Source organism: Diadema setosum, chromosome 22 (assembly GCF_964275005.1).
Source record: "Diadema setosum chromosome 22, eeDiaSeto1, whole genome shotgun sequence".
NCBI lineage: Eukaryota > Metazoa > Echinodermata > Echinoidea > Diadematoida > Diadematidae > Diadema > Diadema setosum.
In genome coordinates, this window is record NC_092706.1 from 15,365,773 (window position 1) to 15,393,586 (window position 27,814).

General features: G+C 37.7%; 1 protein-coding gene across 1 annotated transcript in view; it reads left to right on the forward strand.

Annotated features, from left to right (window-relative positions):
• Positions 1–3,914: 3,914 nt before the first annotated feature.
• The window catches only part of LOC140245108 (uncharacterized), a 49,981-nt gene continuing 26,081 nt past the window's right edge, over positions 3,915–27,814 (forward strand). The window contains exons 1-11 of the mRNA XM_072324704.1: positions 3,915–4,326; positions 7,955–8,077; positions 16,739–16,990; positions 18,749–18,876; positions 21,152–21,255; positions 21,926–22,082; positions 23,013–23,113; positions 24,515–24,578; positions 25,583–25,768; positions 26,468–26,722; positions 27,198–27,390. Of these exons, the coding sequence (XP_072180805.1) occupies positions 3,939–4,326; positions 7,955–8,077; positions 16,739–16,990; positions 18,749–18,876; positions 21,152–21,255; positions 21,926–22,082; positions 23,013–23,113; positions 24,515–24,578; positions 25,583–25,768; positions 26,468–26,722; positions 27,198–27,390 (1,951 nt within the window). The 5' untranslated portion in view covers positions 3,915–3,938. The remainder of the gene's footprint in view (positions 4,327–7,954; positions 8,078–16,738; positions 16,991–18,748; positions 18,877–21,151; positions 21,256–21,925; positions 22,083–23,012; positions 23,114–24,514; positions 24,579–25,582; positions 25,769–26,467; positions 26,723–27,197; positions 27,391–27,814) is intronic.

The window sequence follows — 27,814 nt, forward strand, 5'->3', positions numbered from 1 at the left end:
CCAAATCTAATTAAATTACTTCAAAACTGTGGAAGTTGTTCACTCCACTAAATTTCGAAGAAAAAAAATATGGTTACCATTTCAACGTTTTATCAAATACAAACACAAAAAAATATCTTGCATAACTACACCTATGAATCATCATAAATACCAATTTTGAAATCAATTACTTAAATACTAAAAAAGTTATTCAATCCACAAAATTTTAATAGAATTATGATTACCATGGAACGCTTTGTCCAACAAACACAAAATTATGTATTCCGCATCTATACCTCAAAAATTTGACATGCATGATTTCTTAAAGTGTTATATCTGCGATAAAATGTGGGTAGAAATTAGATTAGAAGAAAACGTTTTTACCCGTTTATGCGGAGAGGCAACTCGATTATCAGGTAATTTTAATGTGCATTGGAACTGACTCTGACAATATTACCCAATTAAACGGAGTACCCGTTTAAGCGATACCCGAATATGCGGAGAGTACAAACCTGTACAACACATCACTGTTGCAACATGTCTATTTGCATGCCGGAAACAAGAAAACAGGATGATGTCATTTTATTTTTCAGGTTACAAAGATCACCATTGCCCATTTCCAATGCTGTTCGTACAGAGTAAAGCAGAATGGGCTAGTCGTTCAGCATAGAGCAATTTGCCTGTACCAGCAACTTTAGTTATATGTTGTAGGCATCTACTTCCTCATGCAAACTAAGGTTAGGAAGAATGGAACACCATGATCATAAACGATATTCTAATTTTGTGTAGAAATCAACCCTGTACATGAATGACGGAACAGACAACATGTTTCATTGCAGTTCAGTGGGTGGCCTTATTCATGAATTCGAATGCTGTCATCATTTTCTTCAGATTTACAGTGTAGATGTATTGTGATCAGACTTGGCAGTAATCATAGTTGCGGGTAAAGGAATATGAAGTTATTCATAGAAGAGGTAGTCCCTATTAGGGTTGTAAATGATTACGTATCATTAGGCATTTTGGCCATTATCCAGTACTTGTTGCTTGTATAGCCAGTATGGTACTTGACACCATAGCTGCACCTCTAGGAGGGAATCTACTCATGGGGAAGTGTGACTGCATTTGGAAATACCCTGTCCAGCCCTGGCTGTCTGACTGTGTCTCTTGCATACAGTACCGGTAATTGCTGAGTCAACGTGAGTACAGTACCAGGGCTGGCAATAGGCCCTATTCATCAGAGAAGAAGTATCGGGTAGTAATGATACTTTGTGAGGGAGTGCAGCCGCCTGGGGGATCCATGTGTGAGAATGTAGGGAGTTTCTGCATTTATCGTCGTAAAATGGTACAGTCAGGTGCATTTTCAATGAAGATTTTTATTATTATTATAATTTTTTGGTGCACATATTCCTGTCATAAAAGGAATTAAACTTTAATAAATGTGAGTGAAAATTGCCTAAGGGTGTTTTAAAGTGAAAGAATGATCTACGTAGAGTTGTTGACACAGAACAGTTGGGATCTGATCAGATATTGGTATTTCTCTTTCAGGAATTTTTGTTCTTTGTCTTCTCAAGCAGGAGATCAGCATCTGGGAGAGTGAGAAAGGGGATGATAAACACTAATAAGTGTGGCTGCTTTTGTCTTACCCATGTTTTAAACACATTTGAATACCCACCATCGAAACGTATTTGCAAAAGCCTTTGGGGTTGTGTTTCTCGAGTTATTGCCTTTATCATCTCTATCATGAGTCAAAAGGGAGGCCTTGTCACTGCACAACTCCATTGCACAGTTTGACCAGAGAAGCAGAGTGTAGTTGGCAGTGCAGCGTGAGCAGCTCTGAGCTATACATGTAAATGCATAAACAACTTCGCATTTCCTCAGAAACTTGTTTCTGGCTCAAACGCGTTTGCGATCTCCCTTTTTTCGACTTTTCAGAAAGGCGTTTCTAACCCCATATTCAAAACGGCTTTGCATTTATCAGCTGCCCAAATCTCCTAAAAAGTTGTTTGGAAACCTTAATTTTATGCCAGAAGTGAGTTGAAAAACGCATCCTGTATGTGGCTGTATGTATTGCTGTTTACTTACCTGCCAAGTCTCCCAGATTTGGCAGAATGCATCCTGAAAAAGGACATCTAGACAAAGGAATGTGGTAGCCTCCCTGATGGTGTTTTATGACGGATTTAGGTCAAACTTACAAGAACTTTTAAGATTGACTTAAATATGGTTTGCCATTGGTTTTACTTTTCAGTTTCATCTCATGCTTTCAGAATCCACCTCAAATTATCCAAATTTACAGGAAAAAGTCTTTGGTCCCTTAGAGTATTTTATTTTGTTAATTTTTGTAAGAAAAAAATCTTCAAAATATTCATTGATACAAAAGTTAGAATATTCTTGAAGTCACACACAGCCTATCATGATTTCAAGTTGATATGACTTTAATTTTTGGTGAAACATCCCCCAGATTTGTGAATTTGTTTGCCCATTGAGATGCACGTAAACAAACCTGTATCTCCATGAAAGCTTTCAGGAATCTCCCTGATTCTGGTGCATGAATGTTGGCAGCCCTAGATTTATCGCTTCTTATGATAGTTTCTCAATAGGTGGGTCTTCAATAGCTCGAGCTTGAAGAATAGCGCTCTTATGGGGGATCAGAGAAATAAACCCGAAGTTAGCTGAAGTGTGCAATCGCGTCTTCACTAGCTTGAGCTTCAGGCACGGTCGGGTTGATAAGCCCGATGCTGGTGCATGCGCACTTTAGACGAACGGTACCCGCGCGAACACACTCCGACCCGACAGCCTACACAGTGTACGTTCCTGCGTGATGCACAACGCATGCTGTGCCGATGTTTAAGCTCGAGCTGATGAAGACGCGTTAAGATTAGCGCACTATTTTGCAAATTAGCTGGCTATTCTGCAAATAAGCCCAAGATTTCGGTGGTTTATTTTCAGATCGGAATAACGCGCTATTTCGGTCTTCATTGCAAAATTAGTGGGCTATTTTCTGATTGGGCTAATTCTTTGGATCAGAAATAGCAGGCTATTCTTCAAGCTCGAGCTGATGAAGACCCACCGAATGTGTACTGTCATGTTTATAGAGAAGAAATAACAAAAACTTCTTTTTGTTTTGTCCAATGTTACAGACTGAACAGAAAGGACAGCCAAGCGTCATTGAGTGAAGCATCATCAAGCAGAGATCGTCACATCATGGCAGTTTTACAAGGCTTAGGGCAGCAGAGTCCCAAAGGCTGAAATCATTGTTAGGACATGCTTTGTGGTGGTACTGTATCGTGGTGGAGTTCTGTGAAAACAAGGAGCATTCCTACATTGTACATCTTCATCCCTGACTCACCGCTAAATGCTAAACCTAAAAACTTGCCTCCTGCAAACTGAGCACAGTTTCTATCCTTTCATATTTGTAGCAAAACAAAAGTGAAAATGTGCAGGTTCTGACCATTGATTTCCTTTTTCCCTCATCAAGTTGCTGATGATGCAGATTTATGAATCACAAATGGGCAAGGAAAAAAAAAAAAACTTTAGAGGGGCTGCCTTTGTGAAATGAAGTTGTTTTATTTGTCTAGAGACTAGAGCATCTACTCTTTGCACAGTATCCCATACTAAAGGGAATTTCATGATTGAAAGACAGCTTGAAAGTGACATAAAAAGGAGAGAGAGGTTAATGTATCAAATAGTATTTGTTTGCCCATCTGTCATGTGCCTGGACTTTGCCCAAGGCATTCTCTAAATTGTGCAATCTGCACGCTGCGGGGAGAAAATCCGGTGTTTGCGTGGTAATCAGGCGGCTCAGGAACACCCCCGGGTCAGTTTCCTGGTTGTGGTTCGACCAAGAAGCAGCTTAAAGTTAACCTGCATGCTGGTGGGATGAAGCCCTGATTGGATACATCTGAGGCTCACTCCAGCCGTGTATATTGCTGTGGCAGGACGGGAACAAGGAGTTGGGCAAAATGTTTCAATGGCGCCGAAAACGAGGCGCCAAGAGCCAGGCGGGCTTCAAGCCAGACCTGACTGAGGGCGCACTTCCGCGATCGATGTCCATTGAATCCATGAGATCAACAATGAGCGATGGGTGTTTCATCCAGGACCACGGGGAGTCCAAAGACTACAGGATTGCTAACATTTTCTGGCGGGCCAAACTATCGTGTCATTCTTTTTATGTCGGTGACCCCCTAGTGACCTTTGGTGACCTTTGGCCCAGTGATGGTCACCTGCAGGATCTGATATCGTGCTTTAAGGGCCCCGAGCTTCAGAACGCAGTGGTGACCTGCTGTCAGCTAGTCCTGCGATGTGGACCAACCAGGGTTCTACAGGAACTGCTGGACCAAACCATTGTCAGTAAGTCCTTGGCATGGAGGCAGGTCAGAGTGGCCTAGATAAACAAGCAGAGCAAACTTATGCACCAAAAATGACAACAACAACACTGAGGTAGAAACAGGGGAAATTTGTCATTGGAAAGCTGTTTCAACCTGTGACCAGTCTGTTTAATAAACACAGCATGACAGGTCTTACAACCTGTATGTTGACAATGATCCACAGGACCTTCAGCCTTAATCATTTCTTCTTTCATCACAAATATTGTATAGTTAGTATTTTGAATAGCGATTTGAGTCTTTGGGTAACATTTTCATTTCTGTTGAAATCTTTCGAACTATAAATTAATTAATCTGTCAATGAATTTTCAACATAGCACTACATGTAATGTTAGTAGACATAAAATTCTATCCCCATGCCATCCATTGCTGTACAGTAAAGTTGAAATAAATGCATGTATCAAACAGCTTCCTTGAAGTAATTACAAGCAGTTTCTTCAAGTAATTTTAGGAAAGTCATATACGCAACTTGCAGTTCACTGGATGAAACAAATCATATAATGGCAACCTAATCTGTATAAGAGGTAGTTTCTATGAAAGTGAATGTTTTGTCCAGGTGTTATTGGGGTTTTACACAGTACTCCTTGTACTAGTTTATCACTCTGATATAAAAATCCTCTTAAAATATATTTGATACATTGTATATCAAAGGCAATGTCAGGATTGTTGATAAGAAAGATAGCCTGACATTTCAATTTCTGGACCAAAATTATGCTGATGTGGTAGGACTTTAAATACAGGATGAGACTTTTTTTCTCAGCGTATGAAATACATTTTGATGTCAATTTTTGTTTTGTTTTGTTTTGTTTTGTTAACATCATGAGGGTATCCCAATAGGTGACGGGGTTTTGATGAATATTCTATCCTGTTTGGCTGTGAAACTGCACTCTTCCTTTTTCCCTTGGAAGTGGTTTGACCAGTGATCTTTAATATTTGACAACGTATTGGAAGTTTATGCAACTTCACAAGACAAAATATACCTAATGATTCACTTTCAGCTACAGTGCACTAATTCAGTAAGAAGTTTTGTATTGAAAGGGCTTGTACAGTCAATCCAGCATTTGAAACTAGCAGTCCAAAAAGGCCATGAAATATTTTCCTTCAGGATAATTTTATGTTGTGCATTACTTGTGACTCTATATTCCAGTGTATAATGACCAATTCAGCTGAAAGCTCTCCTTTCTTCATGAACAGGGTTAATAGTGCCTGTAGTGTCGGGTCAGAGAATACATTATGTGTGGTCTATACACTTTCCTCAGTGCAAAGTCCATTGCATCATGCATGCAGTTCATGAAAGAATGAAAGGCAATATGATTTCATATTGGACCTACATGTCAACTCCTGCTACTGGCCATTGTATGAGTGAATTTTTTTTTTCCTATAAACAGTGTATCCAAAGAAAAAACAACACAAAAACTCATAAAACAGAATAGCTTTGTTTACAAACCTCCCTGATTTTCCTTACATATAATTTCTATAGAAAGGTGGCAGAGTGGTAGTTTCAATGTAATCTGTGATCGTAATGGATACTGGGTCTGTTTAGTTGTTAGAAGTAAAGCTCATCCAAATGTCTATTTTGGTATTCAGTAGTTTTATGTCTTCACCATGCCATTCAAAAGATGTATGTTTTATGTTAAAACTCACTGAAGGTACAGTACATGTAATTTGTGGTTTTTGTGTTGGATATGTTATCTTGTCAGTACTTTGGTGTGGTTTCAGCTACCACTAGATGTTTTTGTAATCATCGAATCTGTTTTAGTTTCAGGTCCTAATGACAACTGCCTATTGGTAAAATACATAAACCAGCCTCGGGAGTGATCAAGTGGCTCTATGCCAAGTGAATGGAAAGTAAAGATACAGATACTGACCCAGCGAATATTATCGTGCTATCTAAAATCCACCTGCGTAGATTATAAATGGGAACATTTGAAACAAATTTTCAATGAAAATTTATTGGTCAAGAACTTTCCTCTATCATCTCAACATGACTTGATCCATTAAAAGCCTCAGAAATCAATTTTTTGAAAAGATCCCACTTACTCCAGTGTGAATGTTCAGCATCACTTACTGAATAATTACTAAACTATCCCCTTTTATTCATTAAGCATTATTCAAATTGTGCTCAATGACATTCAAAATATGTGGCTCACCTTCTCCTTTGCTTCTTTAGCTGAATTTTCAATAATTTCTAACAGTGAATTTAGCAGGTATTTATTTCTTCTTGACCAAGTTTCCAAAGCTATGAAGTATTTTGCTGTGACCATGCCCATCGTAAGAAGATATTTGACCTAACCAGTGCCTCATTTTCTTTTAGATGTTTACTTACAAGTGTATTTCTGAAGAGAGGGGACAGAGAAGCAGTGTACAAAATATCTTAGCAATGATAACTCTTAGTGATGTAGTGACTGGAACAATCATTCTCCACTTCTGTGGGAAAAGTTTATCCAGAGGTACATTTCATTTGATATACATTATATGACCGAGAGATTTGTCTTTGTCAGACTTTCAATTCTGCTGTGTATTTTGCATGACTCGGCAGTAGTTGACATCCTGTTACTTTTCAAATGTTATATTAAATATTTAGTATGTAATTATATGTGTAAAGCTTTCTCTTTCACCTTCATTGCTGACGTCATCCCCTCCTTTCAACTCACTTTAGAACAGATTATCAATGATAGGTGAGAATATGGTTTATTTTATAGAAATATTTTAGAAAATTGCTCAGGAACAGGGGCTGTAATTTTGCTGTGCCATGCATTTGTTGTTGTTGTTGTTGTTGTTGTTGTTGTTGAAAAAAAGTGGGAAAAACCCAAATAACTAAACAAACAAACAAACAGAAATATTGTGATGCACAACCACATCTTTTATTTTCTTCGTTGTTGTATATTCATAATGGTGAAAGTATTATCTTTGTCCAATAATAAAACATTATCAGTAAGAAAGTTTATTATTTGAGAAACCTCCCATCAGAAAACAGTGAAGCTGAGTATGCACAGGGTCCTTATATCACCATGATGTATGTTTTGTTATGTGTGTTTGAAGACCCAGGAGAAGAACTTTCCTTTCTTTCCTTTTTTTTTTTTCTTGTGACTTCAAAGTGAGACTACCAAACTTTCTCTTTCACCTTCATTGCTGACGTCATCTCTTCTTTTAAACTTGCCAGAACTACTTTAAAACAGATTCAATGATAGGTGAGAGAGAAAAATTTACTTTGAATGACACTGTAAAGCAAGAATTATTTATGGCTTAAAATTTTCATGAATTGGAGCCGATGGTCTTTCGTGCATCATGAAATTTATGCAAATTGCCACTGGGATGCAATGCATGTAGTGTAATCAAGAACTTTTGTGTGCATTTTGATTAATTGCAAATCTTGGCTCTTGGAAATTCATGAAAAATAGAATGCTTGCGAAAAATTTCTAGTTTGGAAGGTAGCAGTCTACATGTTAAGTACTGACAAAAGCTCTTCTATTGAACTTGACAACCTACCTACTCGTGAATATGCAATATGATGTATGTCATACTTTGCCAGCAGATCTCTTTGTTTCGGGCAAGCCACTGACTTTGCAATCCTTTCCTATTTCATGAAACAGATATAGACCAGCGCCTGGAAGCAGGAATGGGACTATTGCACTATGCTTGCCTAGCATGTAATGGAGAAGCCGTCTCTTTCCTCTGCTCCAGGGGTGCCAGCATCAAGCAACAGGACAAGTTTGGTGAGTGGAGCTATGCCCATGCTCAAAAGATGGAAAGAATTTTTAAATCTAAACAGGAGTGTGTCTTAACCCTTTTTGTGTCAGCTCAAGGACTTTGGACAGTGTGTACAATGCTGTGGGACTTTCCCTGCCAATTGGCACTCAAAGCTTTCAACAACAAAACCTGGTATATTTGTAAGAAGGTTCTGTACAGGGACTATGCAGAGTTCTCAATCTTAAAGGGAATGGCTTTCATTGCTGCTCTATAATGTGTCACTTTTCTTCTTGTAACAGTTATAACTCTCGAACACAAATTTTAACAAGAAGACTAGCTAGTTTGAAAGTTGAACAGAATACGAAAATGGTGTGCAGTAAAATGGAATGAAAACTGAATTAAGAGATAGCAATTAATATCAAAATGATAGAGCGAAAATAAAAAAGCAGCAACCCGAAGAATCACCATTACCCAAATAATTTTCCCTTTTCTACCTTTGTAGTAGCATTGATTTTTACAGTGTTCAATGTCGCTGTGCATTGTGTACAATCATGACCACCAACCACACTTGTTGATCATCACAATGGTTAGAAGTCAAAGGAACAAACTGGAGACCCCATGTTTGGTCATTATCTGTGATATCATGCATGAGGAATATAAGGAACCGTGACTACAGTACCAAACATGTCCTCTGTACAAAGTTTGTCCTCTAGCATATATATATAATTATATATATATATATATATACAGAGACTCCAACCCCAAGCACCTTCTGATCTGGAGATTCTCCCGCCCGAAACCCCTAGCAAACGGGAGACTCCAAGTTGATGTGTGCGAAGCGCGAAGTTCCTAGGGTTCTAGATGTTCTCTGGTGCTATCTAAGGCTTATTTTTTAAACACACGATAGCAATAAGTAAGAAATGCTTTCCACTGGGAGACACAGAGCCAGGGCGGGAGAAATCAAATCTCGAGCGGGAGAACGGGAGATTTTGCAAAAATGGGCTTTCGGCGGGAGAGTCTCTGTATATATATATATATATATATATATAAATATTTTTTTTTTTTTAATACAGTCAGTGTACAGGACATTTCATACAATTCTTAATGAGACATTGTGCTTGTATCGGAGTACACCATGTGTGACATTGTTGCTATTTTCTCAGTTTTTTCCTGTTTGATTGGAAACATTAGAGGGTGTTAGATAAAATAACTTCAAATATCACTTACTGAAATTTGTAATGGCTGTGTAGATAGATTTAAATAATGAAGTGTCAAGTGAGTGAAATGTGTGATGATCACTTGAAGAGGGTTTGTCAAGATTTGTAAGGTTTGAACCCATTGGCCCGAATTCACGAAGGTGGTACAAATGAAACCATGGTCTAAACCAAGGACAAAAACCATGGAGCGCCAAGTGTCACACGGAATATTTCGTTACGAAATTTGTCATTTCGTCGACAAAATGACTGTTTCGTTAACGAAATTATCATTTCGTGGACGAAATGTTCATTTAGTTACAAAATGTTGTCATTTCTTTACAAAATAATCATTCCATCGACGAAATGACTGATTTCGTAGCGAAACATCGCATGCGACACTTGGCATTCTATGGTTTTTGTCCATGGTTTAAACCATGGTTTCATTTGTACCACCTTCGTGAATTCGGGCCAATGGGGATGAGCTGATTTTGCTATTGCATGCATTACCCGCAGACACCTGCCAGAGTATATTCGGGTCTAGTCGTACATGTAGACAGGTTAAACTTCCTTTTTGCTCATCATATTTGCACGCATCATTACCTGTGTGTTCTGTAAAGCACTTTGAACAGTAATTAAGTTTTTATGATTGAAAACTGAAATGTCCACCTGACATGTTTTTCTTAACCTTTTTAACTTAATGCAGATATATACACATAAACAACATTTCACAACCCTTAAGAAGTCCTTGATTCTTTCTTCTTGGTCGAATTATGACAAAGGTAGGGAATCCCATGTGCATGCCTTAAATGAAGAGTTGTATAAATACAGTGGTATGTTGAAGAGAGTATCATTTTAGAAACTCCCATAAAGTATTGAAAGTGGAAGGTAACATTTAGTACATTTTTATTGACAGTTAGATTTTGAATTGAATTTTTTTCGGGGCTCACCGTAAATTCCAGTACATTACTAGGCTACCTTTGCAGACCCATGCACTGCATGTGTGTCCATCATGTATATTTTGTGAAGAAAGTTCATCAAAACTTACAAACATTTCTATATACATTCTTGCCACACACTCTTTATGTTATTACATCAGCTCTTATACTTTTAGATTTGTGTTTATAGATAAAAAATTACAGAAGACTGCAACAAAAAGGCTTAAGTGTGGCTGACACACAGAACTACTGAGTAGTTCAGTTTTGTGCATTATTCAAATTGTAGATAACTGTTGACTTCCAAATTTCTCAGCAGTGGCCTAAACAAGTCCCCTGAGGTTCATATTTAATGTTTTGCTGCATTTTGGGAGGTCTGTAAAAGGTATTCCCTACCTTTAAAAGTGGAAAGAGGACCAAAGGTACAAAGGTCTCCTTAATAGTTTCTGTCTCTCATCATGTCTGTAACAAATAAGTGCCCTTGGCCCATTAGTGGTACTTACAAAACATCATTAGATAAATACAACCTTTTTGTGTTCCTTGCAGTGATAAAAGATGTACTTGGTACAGAGTCCCCTTCAGAAGCCTACTAACAGTATTCAGCCTGTTTGCATTACTTTTTTTTTTCCCCATATTTCACCACATCTTTTCCAGTTTCAAATGGGCAAATTTCTTTCTTTTCATAATTTCAAAAATTTACTGCTCCCTTGATTATCTAGGTTTATGTTAATTGTTAACAAAAAATCTACCTATGCTTATTTATGTATGTTTATACATAGATTAATACAACTATTATTTACATATTCCTGTTCTGGTGGAACGTTTAAAGCACTCTGAAATCTTTATTTTATTACACATTATACCAGAAACTAATTTCTAACCAACGAACTTGTGTATGATTATTATATAGGCATCTCCTGTGGTCTCCAATGTTTGTGATACAGTATCATAAAGTCCTTTGTATGTTTAATTTTTGTGCTGTTTACTCAGAAAGATAACTTACTTTGACTTGTAATTAGGCAGTGTTTATAAACAACTCAGGATAAACACTGCCTTTAGAGTGTTGTGATTGTTTGACATGTCAAAGTCTTGATTTAAAGAACATTGTCCCTCTTCTAGGGCACATATACTCGTTACATTCCGTACCTGCTATCTCATCCAATCAGTGAAGCGTTTGATATCAAACAAAGGACTGGATTCAAGCCAGGAACGTACTTCAGGCCTGGCTAAACAGCTACTGTAACCCTGTCACCTAACCATTTAAGAATAATTATTTTGTTAAATGGCAAGGTGGGGCGCAAGTAAAGGCAGTAAAATGCAGGCCCATTTGTGACCGTGTGTGTGAACTGGAATAAGCCAGTTCGTAGTTCTTCTTTGCGCATGAGCAGAAAAAGGTCATCCCAATTGGTACCAAAACGCATGATGGATTTTAAATTCATGGAGATAAGCATCTGTCATATGATTATTCATGCAATCCTTGTACATGATACTGTACTTGCCATTACATCCACCTGACTGCAAACCTGGTATTTGGCAATTGATACGAATATAAACATGTTTTAATGCATTCAATACAAAACAAAGAAATGGATGCTTTCCCCTCCCTACCCGCCACGGTTGTTTGACGGACCATTCTGGTCACCTGGTCTCACTATGCAAGATCAGTTTTTGTTAAACACGAATTCCATGAATTGTTATGCCAGGCAAACTTACGGGTACACATTATGTTGCTTTGAATATGAGTGAAGTGCCTAACCAACTATAATAGAAAGGTCATTTGTACCAACATGCACATGAGCTAATCACGAACTGGCTTATTGGGCCCACCCCATGTCTCACATACACTGTACCATGTATATGAAACCTACCATTTAGTGAACAATTTTCATTGTGAAGACTATTATCCACCAAGGGTTAGGTTTATTTCCAAGATTTGGTTATGCAGGATATCTCCTTGATGTGATTAACTTTTGTGATCAGAAATTGTTATACCGATATGTGTAAGTGAACCCATATAATCAATGCAGTTTAACTGTCAATTAAGATGTGCATAAAGAGATATCCCTTTTTAGCTCACCTGAGCCAAAGGCTCAAGTGAGCTATTGCGATCACCCTTCGTCCGGCGTCCGGCGTCCGGCGTGCGTCGTGCATCGTCCGTCGTCCGTCGTGTGTAAACTTTTTACATTTTCATCTTCTTCTTGAAAACCCCAAGACCGATTTTCATCAAACTTGGCAGGTAGCGTCCCTAGGGGGTTAGGAACTCAATTTGTTAAAATGGTCTGTTGCAAAATCTTGCGTCGCGAACTCCTCCTACAGTTTTGAAGCAATTTAAATGAAACTTAGGGTAAATGATGATATTGAGGTATAGATGTGCAAGACGTGTTTTTTGTGGTTGTCAGACAATGCGTTGCCATGATAACCATAATTTTACCAAAACCTTGTGGATTGAATATTACTAAACTTCCATAGTATTTAAGCAATCAGTTTCAAAATCGGTATCTATGATGGTCTGTAGGTGTAGCTAAGCAAGACACTCTTTGTGTTTGTACGTGACAAAGCGTTGCCATGGTAACCGCATGTTTTCTTTGAAATCTTGTGGAGTGAACAACTTCCACAGTTTTGAAGCAATTGAAATCAAATTTGGTAGGCGTTATGGCCTTGAGGCATAGATGTGGAACACATATTTTTGTGTTTGTCGGACAAAGTATTGCCATGGTAACCATAATTTTACCAAAACCTTGTGGATTGAATAACTTCCACATCATTCAAGCAATTAAGGTCAAATTTAGTATTTTGAATGTTTTGATGATCGGGAGGTGTAGTTATGCAAGACACCAATGTGTTAATATAAGAAAAATGTGTTGTCATGGTAACCACTCATTTTTGTATCAAATTGAACCATTTAATCTATGAAGGTGAAATTTGGTGTGTATGATGCTCTTTAAGTGTAGTTTTGCAAAATGTCCTTTGTATTTGTATTGGACAATGCATTGCCATGGTAATCACATTTTTTTTTTTTTTAATCCTGTGGAGTGAAGTTATTCCACAGTTTTCAAGCAATTGAAACCAAATTTGATAGGCATTATGGCCCTGAGGTTTAGATGTGGAACACATAATTTTTGTGTTTGTCACACAAACCGTTGCCATGGTAACCACAATTTTACCAAAACCTTGCAGATCGAATAACTTTTCCATCATTCTAGCAATTAAAGTCAAATTTAGTATGTATCATGATCTAGAATTGTAGTTTTGCAAGACACCAATGTGTTAGTTCAAGGAAAATGTGTTGCCATGGTAACCACTCATTTTTGTATCAAAATAAACCATTCAAGCTATGAAGGTCAAATTTGGTGTGTATGATGGTCTTTAAGTGTAGTGATGCTGGGGGAAAGCATGTTTCCATTTGCTGTAAGTTTTATACTCAGTGTCAACTCTGTAATTGTACAGTAAACTAAAATTATTCTGTTTCCAATTTGACAAATGCACAAACTTGATATTAAACGTCATTGCCCTCATGACATCACATACTATAAAGCAACACTAGGGGCGGGGGTATTAATCACCTTCAGTGATAATTCTAGTTTCTTTAAGCCAAAACATTGAAGTATTTGTTAATTCCCTGTAGCCATAAAATTGTTGCTACTTCAGTTGTTGCTTAAAATTGAAGACATAAAAAGTTTTTGCATGTTAGTATTCCAGTTCTGCAATATTTGATTTAGGCAACATGCCAGCTGTTCTCGTAATTTTGTGTAACAGCAAAGTTAGCCGTGGAACACAGCTTCTCCTTTTCACAGTGTAAACAAAGTTGCATTGTTTGCAGGTTTAATATTTCATTTAAATTTCAAAGTGTCTCCAGAGATATTTAATCTTTTCCTAGAAGCACTATAAATGATTGTCATTAATGACTTGTTAGAATAAGGAGCTTCATGTTTTATGTGGTATTGTTCCATATTAGGTACATTTATGTACTTGTAGCTGTCTCTTGATTAGAAGCAAAGGTTGTAAATCTCACAGACTGAATACACGCAATGGAGGCGTGAAAAAATAGCTCAATATCTTTTGATTTCTGTGAATTGACACTTTAGGTGTGTCTTCATCAGCCCAAAGTTCAAACTAGCAGGATATTTTGCGGTGTGGGAAAATAACCCGATATTGCGAATGTGCGTCATCATCGGCTTGAACAGTCCGCTTGAGGAAGTTAGCCCGAAAATTGATGTATGCATACTTCGCATCACTCTTGTGCAAATATCCCATATCACTGTACATGTGCTGTATATATGATACACAGCAGACTGGTAAGGACACAGCTTTCAGGTCTATTTCCTACCATTCTGTTGGCACATTAGTGTGCAAATTGTATCAACATTGACAGTTAACCCATATCGGGCCAATGCACTTGCGTGAACAAACACCGTAGTGGCCCAGCACTGTTTGCGCACACACGCCGATAGGCAGACAACTCTCCAAACAATCGCTCTTCATTAGCAAGCAATGAACAAAACATAGACAAGTCATATGTCATTTGAAAGAATATAAAATTCCCTTTAAAATGGTATATATGTTGCCATTCAATGCACAGTGTAGTCATAGTACTCAGTAGAAGTGAAGTATAGTAATCCAAAACTTACGAAATCAATTTGTTTGTTTGCTTTCATTCATGGATTAAGAATAGCAAATGTTGTAATTTTACACATCCAGTACCGGAAATGAAATGATCAGAGTGTCAGCTTTCTGGACATATAAATATCATGACCATTGATACAATAATTGCAGGTTTATATTCATGTTTATGACGATGAAGCCATTGCGAGTGCACGGAAAATCCATAGTGTAATGTGTGCATCCTATATAGCGTGTTGAAGCGAAACTCGTCGCGATATCTATAGATCTAGAACCTCTACAGCTTTTTAGTTTCGACTGAATTATACAATTGTTGTACATACATGTGGATGTACATGTGGGACTATTATCACAGTCGAATCATCGCCTGGCAAGTGTCCAAACCTTCTCAAAAACTGTGACAGAAAATCCAAAATCGAGCACTCCGTACAGCTGTAGATAGCACCCACTGACGCTTCATGATTATTCGCGTTATTTCATGTAAACACACATTTTTTTCGATGATTTTTACGATATTGTTGGCGTTCGACTGACAAAATCTTCTTGAATTATCGCAGACAGTGTAGCAAAGCATTCTGGGATATGTTGTCAAAGGTTAGAAGGTGAAAGAACTTTGGAATGACGTTGTTTATATGTCATTTCATTCACTACGGGATATTCTGTATGTGGCCTCTGTGGCGTTCGGACGAACTACAGAATATTCTGCAGGTGGCCCGATATGGGTTAATGGGACACCATATCTGTGATAAGTACACAGGGGCTTCGCTGGGAAGCAAAATGAAAGGAACAGTTCGTAATATCTGTTATAGCTGCACAAGCCAGTGCTTCCCCGGAATGTATGGTGTGGTGGGATTGAGAAATTTTCGGGCTGATGGAGATGCACACGAATTAGCGCACTAGTTCACTAATTAAGCATTCCCAAACTAGCCCAAGATTTCGGGGGAAATTTTCTCAATCAAACAGAGCGCTATTTGCGTCTTTGCTACACAAATACATGTAGTGTGCTATTTTGACATAGGGGTACATGTACTGTACGAGCTGAAATTTTCGCTGTGGTTTTATTTTCGCGAATTTCGCGAATCGCCTTTGAATCGCGAAAATAACAACACGCGAAAATAACAACGCGCAAATAAGTAAGTTCAGTTAGATCCTCGCAACCGCGAAATTAACAACATGCGAAAATGTCCTCGAAGGACCAATATACGAAAACATCTGTACGTGAAATTTCAGCTCGTACAGTAGTTTCGTAACCGCAAAATAGCGGGGTATTTTGAAACTTCGGACTGATGAAGACAAGCTCAATGTTCTATAGAACTTCATCCAAAGAAAGATAGGAATCAAGAGAGTTGCTGGAGTATGAAGACACCTCAGGTATCTGTTAGCAAAGTATTTCATAATGTGGTTATGATGGCATTCCCGAGGCAGCTCACTTATCACACACTCACATGCTCTTTCCTTACCGTGTCAGAGAGATTTTTGGAACGGATTTTATAAATAGCTTGTGTCTTTTAGAATTGACTAGTTCACTTATATCTTTTATACAAAAGATGTAGCTACATTGCCAACTCAGCTTGTAGAAAATGAGAGTGGTTTCCTGCCATATTATGAGACAATAGAATAGCAAAAACTGGTAGGACATGAGACCCTCCCCCAATCAAACAATCTTTTTCTAGTATTAAAGGAATAAACAGTGACTGATGGACCAAACACTGATCAAGATACATTTTGTATCATGAGGGAATTGGATACCATAGCACAAATTTATTTCTCATCCCTTCTCTTTTTTTTTTTACCCCAAACCAATAAAATTGGACTAATTTGTTGCTTTTTAAAGATAATTTTGATTTTGAATTTATTACAGAGATTATTGTTATGTGATTGATTTGAAAAGATGAAATTAGGCAAGTTGCTTCAACTATCTGTGCATTGTTCATGTCAGGTCGCACCCCCGAGCAACTCTGCTTCTGCTCCAAAACAAGACGATGCTTGCCGACTCGTTACCAAGGCAACTCGTTCAGGAAGAAGCAGCCGAGCTCCTTCCACGACAAGAAGGTCATCTTTGAGTTGGTGAAGCAACCCGACAAGTTCAATGACCTGCAGATCCAAATCCAGACCATGGACTTTGACATCAACCACGACCGGGACAGGGACCAAGATGGAAACCTCTTGCTCCATGCAGCCGTCAAGGAAGGTGGGTTGAGGAGCTGTCAAGGAAACAAGAGATTTAGCACAAATCATACAAATCTATTGCTTGACAAACAAACCTCCTGTCACACTGCATTGAAAGAATGTGTGCGCATTTGCTTGAGATGAGATCTGAGGATAATTATCAACACAAACAAAAAAAAAGTATGTGTTTCCCTGATGTTGATCAGTTTATTTTGTCTCTATTTATCACAAGATAAACATGTGATGCATGTATCATGAAAATGTATACAAAAGTCTGTTCACAAGACTAACCAGGCATGCAATCATATGATTTCCTCAATAGCTTCCTTTGTTTGTTTATCATAAAAAGAATGCAACTTGTGTAGCTGTAAACTTAATTAAAGAATCATTATACCCTATTGCTTATTTTCTGTATGCATTTATGAATATAAATCAGAACCTAGTATTTACAAAATTAATGCAGGCTCATTGATGATTATTGTATATCATGTGCCTTTCTTGCAATCCATATGTTCATCTTTTAATCCAATCAATACTATTATAATACTTCAACATTGTTTCAATGTTATGAAATTACCTCTGTAACTCATCTACAATTTAACCTTTTGTTACCATGCATGTGGTTTCAATAAAGACCATATTATCTGTCTATCAATCTAAGAGAAACATGGCTAATCATACATTGTATCATGTCACATATGAAGGGGTTTGGCAACCTGTGATGTGATTGATGTTGTGTGATTATGGAAGACTACTTTCAACAAAAAGCCTCATGACATCACCATACGCAAAGCTGCTAATCTATGACATCATTGTCTGAGTAGTGAAATTGTGTTGAAAGAGGATATGAATGTTAGGGCATAAATCATAACAGTTTCAACACATGGACTTCTGTCCACCCATACCACTGTCTCAATTGTTAAGCACCAATTGACGGCTGAAATGCCAATGTCTAAGCTGCATATTAGATGCAAGTTTCAGAGAGTGCCGTACAGGAGAGAAGCAATGGTTTACCTTGGCTCATGGAACATCCATAGAAAGCTGTGATCAGATGGCATGATTTTTTACACTGCTTCAGCAAGCTCGTATGAGACCGCTCAGCTTAAAAAAAAAAAAAAAATCGAATCACAGATTGGAATTCTGTGTAATGGATCAACATATGTCATTTGAGTTGAATTGGTCGTACCTGGGAGAGTGACCTTTTCTCTATCTACTGTTCAACCTTGGTGGCTTAAAACAAACTGGAATCCAGATATGAAAAGCTTTTCTGGATCACATTTTTTCAGGCAGGTGCTGCTTGGATAGAAAATGTTTTCATTGCTTCTGTGCAGCACTCGTGTTCAGCACGCCCGAGTGACACTAATCCGACACTAATCTTTAATTCTTCTTTTCTCCCTTTCTATAAAACTACGCCTAATGACTCTCTGATTTCAACTACTTTTTGAATGGGTTAGGCTGTCTCCAGTTCTGTCAAGTTACCATCATTTTTTTTTTTTTTTTTTTTTTAGCTTAGAGCTTACTCTTTTTATATGTAGAACAGTTGACATTTATTTTGACCTACTTTTTGTGGCTTTTGAGCTTGGCCATCACATATTCAGGAAGCCCTTTCCTTCTGCTGAACAGTTGACATTTATTTTGACCTACTTTTTGTGGCTTTTGAGCTTGGCCGTCACATATTCAGGAAGCCCTTTCCCTCTACTATGATGAATGTTTAAGTATTTGCAGTAATGATATCCAACATTTACACCAGGATCTGACCTTGATATCTGTCTCCTTATAGGCCTGTCTCAGCTAGCCCTAGTCCTGAACTTGGTCCAAGTGCACGGAGCCAACGTAGAATCAACAAACAGGAAAGGAATGACGCCGCTGTGTCTTGCAGCCCAGCGTGGCCTGGATTCTATGGTGGAGGTAAAAAGGTCGTCCGATGATTTTGTGATTATTGTGATGGTAGTCTGCATTAATCAGGGCCTGCTGTTAAGGCTTTGATCTCAATCTCAGTTTCTCTCTCTGAGGAGAGTTCTTAATTGTATTGTCTCCAGGAATGTCTAAAACATATCGTTTGAAAGATTCTATATGAAATGAGATTAACGATATACTTCCAAATTGTTACAAATACCTGCTCCAATTTTGTATAGTCCATCCCCTAAACCACCTTGTTCCATGCGAGTGACTACGCCAGTAACTGCCTGAGATGTTATTCAAAATGTAGACAAGTTCATGAAAGATGAAATGAAGTTACTAGTAGTCTGTTGGTGAAACTCTTTGATTTAGACAGATAATCACTGCATTGAAGCACAGGAACTGGAGAAGAAAACTGAAAAACAAATTTAGAATTAATAGAAAATGACATTAAAAATAAAATCAGAATGGAATGAACTGGTTAGACAAATAATTGAAGCTGATGAAGTCAAAACTGTTGTTTTGTTTGTGATTTTGTTGGTCTGCATTTTTCTTTTTGTTTATAAGCATTTATAGATTTTCTCCCAACAATTTACAGGCGCTGTATGGTTACACACACTGACTTGAAACATCAATAATTCCACTAGTCAGTTCAGACACTCCAACCAGTAATATAGCCTTATTCTTTGGTTGCTGGAAAATCCCAAGCAGTTGTGACTCTTTGAATCTTGTTTTTAAGATAGTGAATAGACTGTGAGCAGCTATCAATCACCAGTTTCTAAACCTTCAATAGATATGAAAGAGAAATTACAGTATCCATATGATTTATGTGATGTTTGACAATGTTCTTGTGAAACATATACACAAAAGAAGTGAAGTATATATATATACACAAAAGAAGTTAGCTGGAAACTGAGACTGAGCTTCTCCTGTTTACTGGCATGTTGTCTTTAGTAGTTAAATACTGAGTTACAAAAGGTGGGATACATGTAGCTCCAAACTGCTGTGCAGTGGTGCAATCATCTGATCAGTGTATTGATACTTTATAGTCCTTTCCCTCTTACTGCGCTTGTTTGCCAGTGGGCTTTCTTCGCCAAACTGCACTTAAAGGGGCATAGTCCCGGTAGTGTAGAGGGCGCTGTTGATGATACTGCCGATCATCGTTAGCATTGATACGAAGATTACCGAAGTTGAGCTGTCATCAAGAGTAAAGTGCGTAGGTGTTGCTAAGTAACGTTGCCTTCGTTGTCTTCTCTGCGCATCGCGCAGTCTGTAGTAATGCCAGGATGCGTGCATGTGTGCTTGTTATTATGACATCACAAAAGAAGTTTGCTAAAGCTGTCATCCCCCTCAGCCGAATCATGAGCCGAAGTGTGATCGGACCACTGACTACAGTGGATCGGACTTCTTCGGACTCTGGAAAGTGGGCCAAAGCGTAAGAGCTAAAGAGGAGTCGATAGCGTAGGTCTCTATAGGAAACTTACACCGTGCGCCCGCGTACGCATTTGACTAAAACACTGGGACCCTGCACCTTTAAGTCTGGAATGAACTAATTGTTAAAGAATGAAGATCATCTGATCTTCCAAATCTGTATTGTGTTGCCATGGCATACAGATTATTTGATTTTTGCTAAGTTTACGAGGCTAAGTTTGGATTGATTACTTAATGTTGATGATACAACTTAGCAAGTTCAGCCAAGTGCCTGGCCATATAAAGGCTGTAAGAACTGGCTGTCAACAATAAATTTGACCACATCTCTAAGTTAACCAGTCTAGTGTGCTAAAGATACCAGTCTTGACACCAGATCTTAAGGTACTGTAAAACTAGAAATATTCACGGCATGACATTTTCACAAATAAGGCATTCAGTGCATATAGTATAAACAGTGTAGTGTAGACAGTTTAGTGTAGAAAAGCACTTTTGTACTTTCATGTGCATTTTAACTTCACAATCTTGACTCCCCATGAAATTCATGAAAATTTCATGCATGCAAAAAATTCTGGTTTTACAGCATTTCTTTTTCCTGACAATAAACTTGTTTCATTCAAAGATTACATTCTAAATTTGTGCATATATTTCAGAGTATTGCATCTAGATGTAAGAAGTCAGGAATTGTTTTACATTAAGTCTCTAATACTGCATGACATTCTGCTCATTTGCGCTTTTTACTGTCATTGTGCAGTAATCCATTCATTTAAATTCCTAATTTTAGTCATATGTAAATATTTCATTATTTGTGATTCTAAGATGTTTCATAATAGCTGTATCATTATCCCATCTTCAGATTCTGATATGTACCATTGGGGCTGATCCTAACACACAGAACCACGTGAATGGCTGGACTCCTCTTCACTATGCTGCCCACAAAAACCATCTCAATGTCATTGAGTGAGTGACTTCTTTGCTAGCTGGCCACATGGTCCCAGCTACATATTTGTCCAGTTTATTATACATTTCTCGTCATTTATTCATCTTTCAAGCATCAATGAATTGCCATCAATTGATGCATGTTAATACACATTTTCTTTTCTTTTCTTTTTTATGTGTAGTTTTTGTGAAGTCAGAGATTAAATCGTAGTCCAGTCCTTCATGCAATAATTCACAAACATACACTGTACATCCTGATTTTATTCATGCCATCACAAACTACCAATAGATTATGTGAAAGCTTGAATAATGATGAACAAAACATGACTCATACAATACATCTTTAGAATAGAGATTGTACCCACAGGAAATGTGTTGAATGTCATAGTATGCTAATGATGGATGGCTTGGCAACATTCAGCTGCTCATAGCTATGTCTGTTCTCTATTCAATTTTGTTCTGATATATGTTCAGAATACATTACAGTGAGCTTGTTAGATTCAGAATTTTGGTTGCAATTCAAGTTTTGATAGTCATATCATTTATTATTGCTGTATTGATAGAAAGGTGGATGAAGTTCATGTGCCTAGAAAAAACATTCTTTTTGTCAAAGTTATTCATTATCCTTATATAAACATACATGTATCTATGAAAACTTGCATGCTTTGCTGTTCCCTGTATCACAACTCAGCTGTTTGCTTCGGAGAGGAGCTGATCTGAACATTGAGGACAATTTCAGCATGAGAGCAGATGACATAGCAGAGCGGAGAGGTTACACTGAGTGCAAAGATCTCATACAGAGCAGGCGCTATCAGAAATGCCAGATGTTAAGTCAGCTAGTTAGAAATGTAAGCAGTTCTCACCTTCTTTGTTTTTATTTCAGCAAGTGACTGCACAGCTGATTGCAGATCTTTTTTGTTTAAACATAGATATTTCTGTAGAAAATTAAGTTGGTGTTTTCGATATATTTATCTCAATCATGAACTATGCATTTATGGAAGAGTAAGTAGATCAACAGACTTCAACAAGTGTGAAAGATATGATGTAGCATAGCTTTATGAATGAAGCAGATTGCTTGTGGGGTGCGGAATGCTCATTTATTTGAGTAGCTACAAGTAACAAAGACAATTGCAGCATACGCCAAATATTTCGCGAGGTTTTTATTTTCAGGAATTTCGCGAGTCGGGTGGCATTTGCAATATTAAAGACACAAAAAAATATTGACTCTGATCCCGATGTGGATGTGACGTACGCATGTACATTTCTCCGTTCAGTACAAGACTCCACGATCGCGAATTTAACCACTCGTGAAATTGTCGGGAATTCCTGATTTGCGAAAATTTAGACTCACAAAATATATGGCGTATACAGTATTGGTGTCTTCGACATCCCCACTAAAGAAAATAACAACACTTCCAAGATTTGACTCTTTCCTTAAATCTATTTCTACTCACCATGCCTCAGTTGCCACTGTCATGCCTCATACACATATACATTGTACAATGTATGTCGCTATTGTACCTTTGTTCTCTTTATCACACCTCTGTTGTCCCTGACGTGCCGTTGTTCTCTCTTTTGTGCCTCTTTTGTCCCTATCATACCTCTGTTGTTGCTGTTGTTCCTCCATTGTTACTATCTTACATGTACCTCTCTTTTTCCTCTTGTAATTGTGATGTTGCTATTGTACCTATGTTGTTGGTATTGTATCTCCATTGTCACTGTATATCTCTGTTTTGGCTATTTCACTTCTTTACACATCTGTTACTCTTCCATTGTAGGAGAACCTTGTTCCAAATGACAATCGAGTGCGACTCAGTGACCAATTTAATGTTGATAATGAAGGCTACACCCTCATTATGGCAGCAGCAAAGGCAAACAGGTGAGTTTTTATTGCTGAATATTTTTGTGAATTTGATGAACCTTGTATGGATTTGTAGGCATATTATTCTGTGTTGTTAACTGTGAAAAAGAAAAGAAACAAAAACAAAAACAAAGGCCTGTATAAAATTGCTAACAATAATATCAGCATTTCCTGTTGGTTTTCATACCTCTAGATCCCATGTGTAATGTGGTACATAACTACTGTGTTTTCTGTTTGTTTGTTTGTTTGTTTTTGTTGTTGTTGTTGTTGTTTAATGTGTTAGCCTTTTTTATATTTAGAACCAGAATTACTCGAATTTGGAGAAGTTGAAAAGTTTAAGTCTTCAAACTTATTTTGAAACATATTGTTTATCAGATCAAAGTATTGTACTTGTAGCTGAATTTGATACTTATAAAAAGGGTTCCCCTTATTTATAAATAAAGTGAGATTATTCAAGTCAACTGTCTGAAATTACATTAATTACACTGATCTTAAATTTCATTTGAGCCATTTGGTTCAGATGAGTCAGTACAATCATTCAATGTCCTTCATTTGTTGTCTATCTTACATCATATGTAAACTTGTTCACATTTTCACTTTCTTCTCAAAACAAGAGGTTGATTTTGACCAAAGCTGGCAGGAATCATCCATGGAGGGAGAAGGTCATAGTTTGTTAAAATGGTGATGGTGGTCATGTCCATGAGGAGCTAAGGCAGGGCCCAAATACCCCAAATTAGCAATGTTTTAGAATAATTTACTTTTTTTTTTTGGTCATCATCTGGAAAGCTGAGGGCTGGATATTGACCAAAGTTGGCAGGAATCACTAAAGGAGGGCGGCTATTATAGTTTGTTTTAAAGAAACAGACTTGCAAGCCAGCATTTCTGGGCGCTGCCTGCATGGCCCGAGTTGAAATGGCTACTCAAAATGCAGTGCCTCCTTCTTGGTTCAATGATTTTGAGAGTGCAGTGTGACTCTGATGCTATTGTGTGTGAGACAAAGGCTCTACAGAAAAGACTTGTTTTTATAAAAGCCAGTGTTCTTGATGGCATGGGCACATGTCAAGCTTGAACCAAACTCTCTATAATAAGGGGTAAATAGGCATATCAGACAAGCATGGCTGCTCATGATGATAAATCTGCCATGCCTTGGGTGGTTGTTTTGCCTCATGGGGTGATGTTCAGGGGGAGCCCCTAAAATACCCCAAATTAGGATGGTGATGGCCAAGGGGGCCTGTAGCAATCCCCAAATCTCAAGATGTTTTAAATAGTTTGCCTCAGGTCTTGTGCCATGAAGTTAAAGTGCACTGCTCAGCTGAGGAGTAGACCCACAGGTATCTTTTGTTTTGATGCAGTATACCAATATGAAATATGTATCCATTTCTGATTCATTCATTCAATTCTTGAATGTTTTCGCTGTAGGTGTGACAATCTGAGAATTTTGCTGAAGAATGACAAGAGTCCCGTCAATGCTCAGCATTTGACAGTAAGTTTGTTTCTCTTTCTGTGTTTTTATTCCACTCAGAGCTATAATGTAAAATGGAGTTGAGCGTGTACCACGTCAATGCCACTTATCATTGATCCTCTCCTTCAACTCTTCTACCTTATTTGTAGCTCTACTCTCAAGACTTATTGTTGACATGAAATGATGTGTTCTTGAGGAACTTCTGTGATAAGATATTATCAGCTAGAAAATAATACATTTAAAGGTTTGCTGTGCTATGGTACAGCGTGTAAGTCTTCATGAGGTTGTCAACACATTTTTTGGATTCTATAATACATGTAGATTTTGTACAGAAATTGCTTTGTTTTAGACATTTCTTGTACATGTATATGAAGAGTTTTATTGCAAAACAAGCTAACTCCATTCTTGTTGAGATAGTGTACAGTTCTGGTCGAGGCGTAGATTTAGCTTTTAACATTTTGCGAGATATTCAAAAACCACTCTATGAGATGTCAAAGAGCATGCAGTTCTAAGGGGTATCAAAAGTTTATTCGATGAAAATCGGTTTTGAAATGGCTGAGATATCCAAAAACAAGGTGAAACAAAGAGATCATAATAAAGTTGTGGCATGTCACCTTTTATTATTAGCACTTTTTTGGATATCTCAGCCATTTGAAAACCAATTTTCATCAAACGTTGAATCCTTCTTAAAATTACATGCTCTTTCATATTTCATAAGAGGCTTTTCATTATCTCACTTAGGAATGTTCAAAACATGAATCCCTACCTCTACCAGTACTGTACAGTCCCTTTAAAGCTGCTAAAACAAAGAAAAAAAAAGAAGAAAGAACAGGATATTTTAAATCGTAACTTCTAGAATATTCCTTTTTATGTCACAAGTGAGGTATTACTGGAAAGGTTTAATTTTGCTCTGTCTGATGATGGACTTACTTTGAAATGTTTGAAAATGGTGCTTAGCTTATTTTGCAATAAAACTCTTCATATGTAGGTATCATTGTACTTTTCAATACTTTTGTACTCCTCAGACGGGTCGGACAGCTCTGTGCATGGCAGCCATTGACGGCAGTTTTAATGTGATTCAGACTCTCCTACACCACAGTGCTTTGCCTCATATACCAGACATCTACGGTAGACTGCCCCTACACTATGCCTGCCTTCATGGTCATGTGGACTGTGTCAGGGCCATCCTTGAAACACAACTAGGCCTCACGGTAAGTCTTGATCAGAGGCAAATTTTACAAACTCTCAGATGTAGGAGTAATGACAGTCTGTTCAGAATCTCCAAAATTGTGGCAATAATGCAGCATAGTTTTTTTTCTCTCTCTCCCTTATTGATTTGAATTCTTCTTCGGCCTTTGAGTGAAAACAAAATACCAGTATATTTTTTATGCATTGAGCATGAATATTCACAACTGAATGGCACGTGCCTTAAAAATTAAAACAACAACAACCTATATAGACTGTCTTTGGCCTTGAGCTTCAATTTCAATCTTTGGAAAGAGTGATTTTTTTTTTTTCTCTCTGAACGAAATAAGAGTAACAGGTACAGTATGGCATATACTCTCTGTTTAAAATGTATATCCATTAAATGCTTGAATTTTACAGCTAAGACTTAATGCATTATGCTTACACATAGATGCTAAAGTTTGAATATTACATTTTTAATGGCAATTTATTTCTCTTTTGTGTGTATTACTCTTATTTGACTTTATGACAGCTTTGTCACTGTGGAATATACATGTATGTTGATATTACAATTTCTCCATGTCAAATTTGTAATTATTACATATACATAATTCAGAAGCTGGTATGTAATGAGAGCCATAGGTAAAGAATATAGTGAGTTTGTTGCTGTTATCACATGTTATTTAGTGAAACTAAAGTAACTCTGTTGGTATTGAATGCCACAGGGTCTATATGAAGCCTACGAACAGAGTAAGAACAATCCGGTCATCAGGGATCTGGTCCAAGATGCATGCGAGCGTCGGCAGAGAGAGATCGTCAACCCAACGCTCTTTGAGTGTGCGATGAACGGCAACGCCTCCAAGATATACTGCATACTAGAGATGGGGGACGATGTGAACCCATCCACAGGCATCAGTGACTGGCCAATGTACATTGCTGTAGGCAATGGGCACTTTGAGGTCATCAAACTTTTGCAGCAGGTAAGAAACTGTCAGATCTAAACACCAGTGTGAAGGTGAGAGGATTGAAAGGTTGGATGCACTTCATGGTTGTATACTTAACGATCGATGCATGATGGAGTCATGGGTACGTGGAAATTGACTATGCATTTTTTGTTTTTGTTTTTTACTGGGAAAACTGTAATATGTTCTCATGTGATCAGATATTATTTCCAGATATCAGACACAGCCATACAGCTGTACACTTCCATCATGATTTTTGGTTTCTAGGGTATGAAATGGACTAGCTTGCATGGTTATACAAAATTGAATATTATGATATTCTAATGAAATGTACAGATGTTCATGTATTCCTTGGAAATATCAGTATCAAACACAACTAGGATGTCTAATGAAGATAATTATGTGCAAATATATTCGTAGGTACATGTGTATTCAGACATGGACTATATCTGACCTTTGACCCCTGGTCTCTATTTGTCCATCCCCTGTGTAGTATGGGGGAGATGTGTGGAAGGTGCACGCCACCACAGGGTCCACCGTTCTCCATGTGGCCTGCTCAAGAGGTCTCAAGGAGATTGTAAAGTTCCTCCTTCCCTTTTGTAACCCCAATGAGTACTACAACATCATTGACATCAATGCTGTCAACAGGGCGGGGAGGACTGCACTACAGCTGGCTGCCTCCAAAGGTTCGTACACTGCAATCTTGCCAGTCTTACCACTCTCTTATCTCTACCTCCAATCAATTTATCTATCTATCTCTCTTTCTCACACACATCATGGACTCATTATCATTATTGTAATCACTCTTATGTAAAAATGTGTACTGGAAAGAATGATAAGCCTCACTTTAAAGGGACGGTACAGTATTGGTGGAGATAAGAATTGGGCTTTTAATTTTTTGCGAGATACCAAGAAAACACTTATGAAATAGTACAGAGTATACCATTTGAAGAGGAATTCAAAGTTTGTTTGATGAAAATCGGGTTTGGCATGACTGAAACTTCCACAAAAATAGTAAAACAAAGCGATTGTAATAAAATGTGGGTTCCACACTTTATTAGAATCGCTCTGTTTTGGATATCTCAGCCATTTCAAAACCAGTTTTCATCA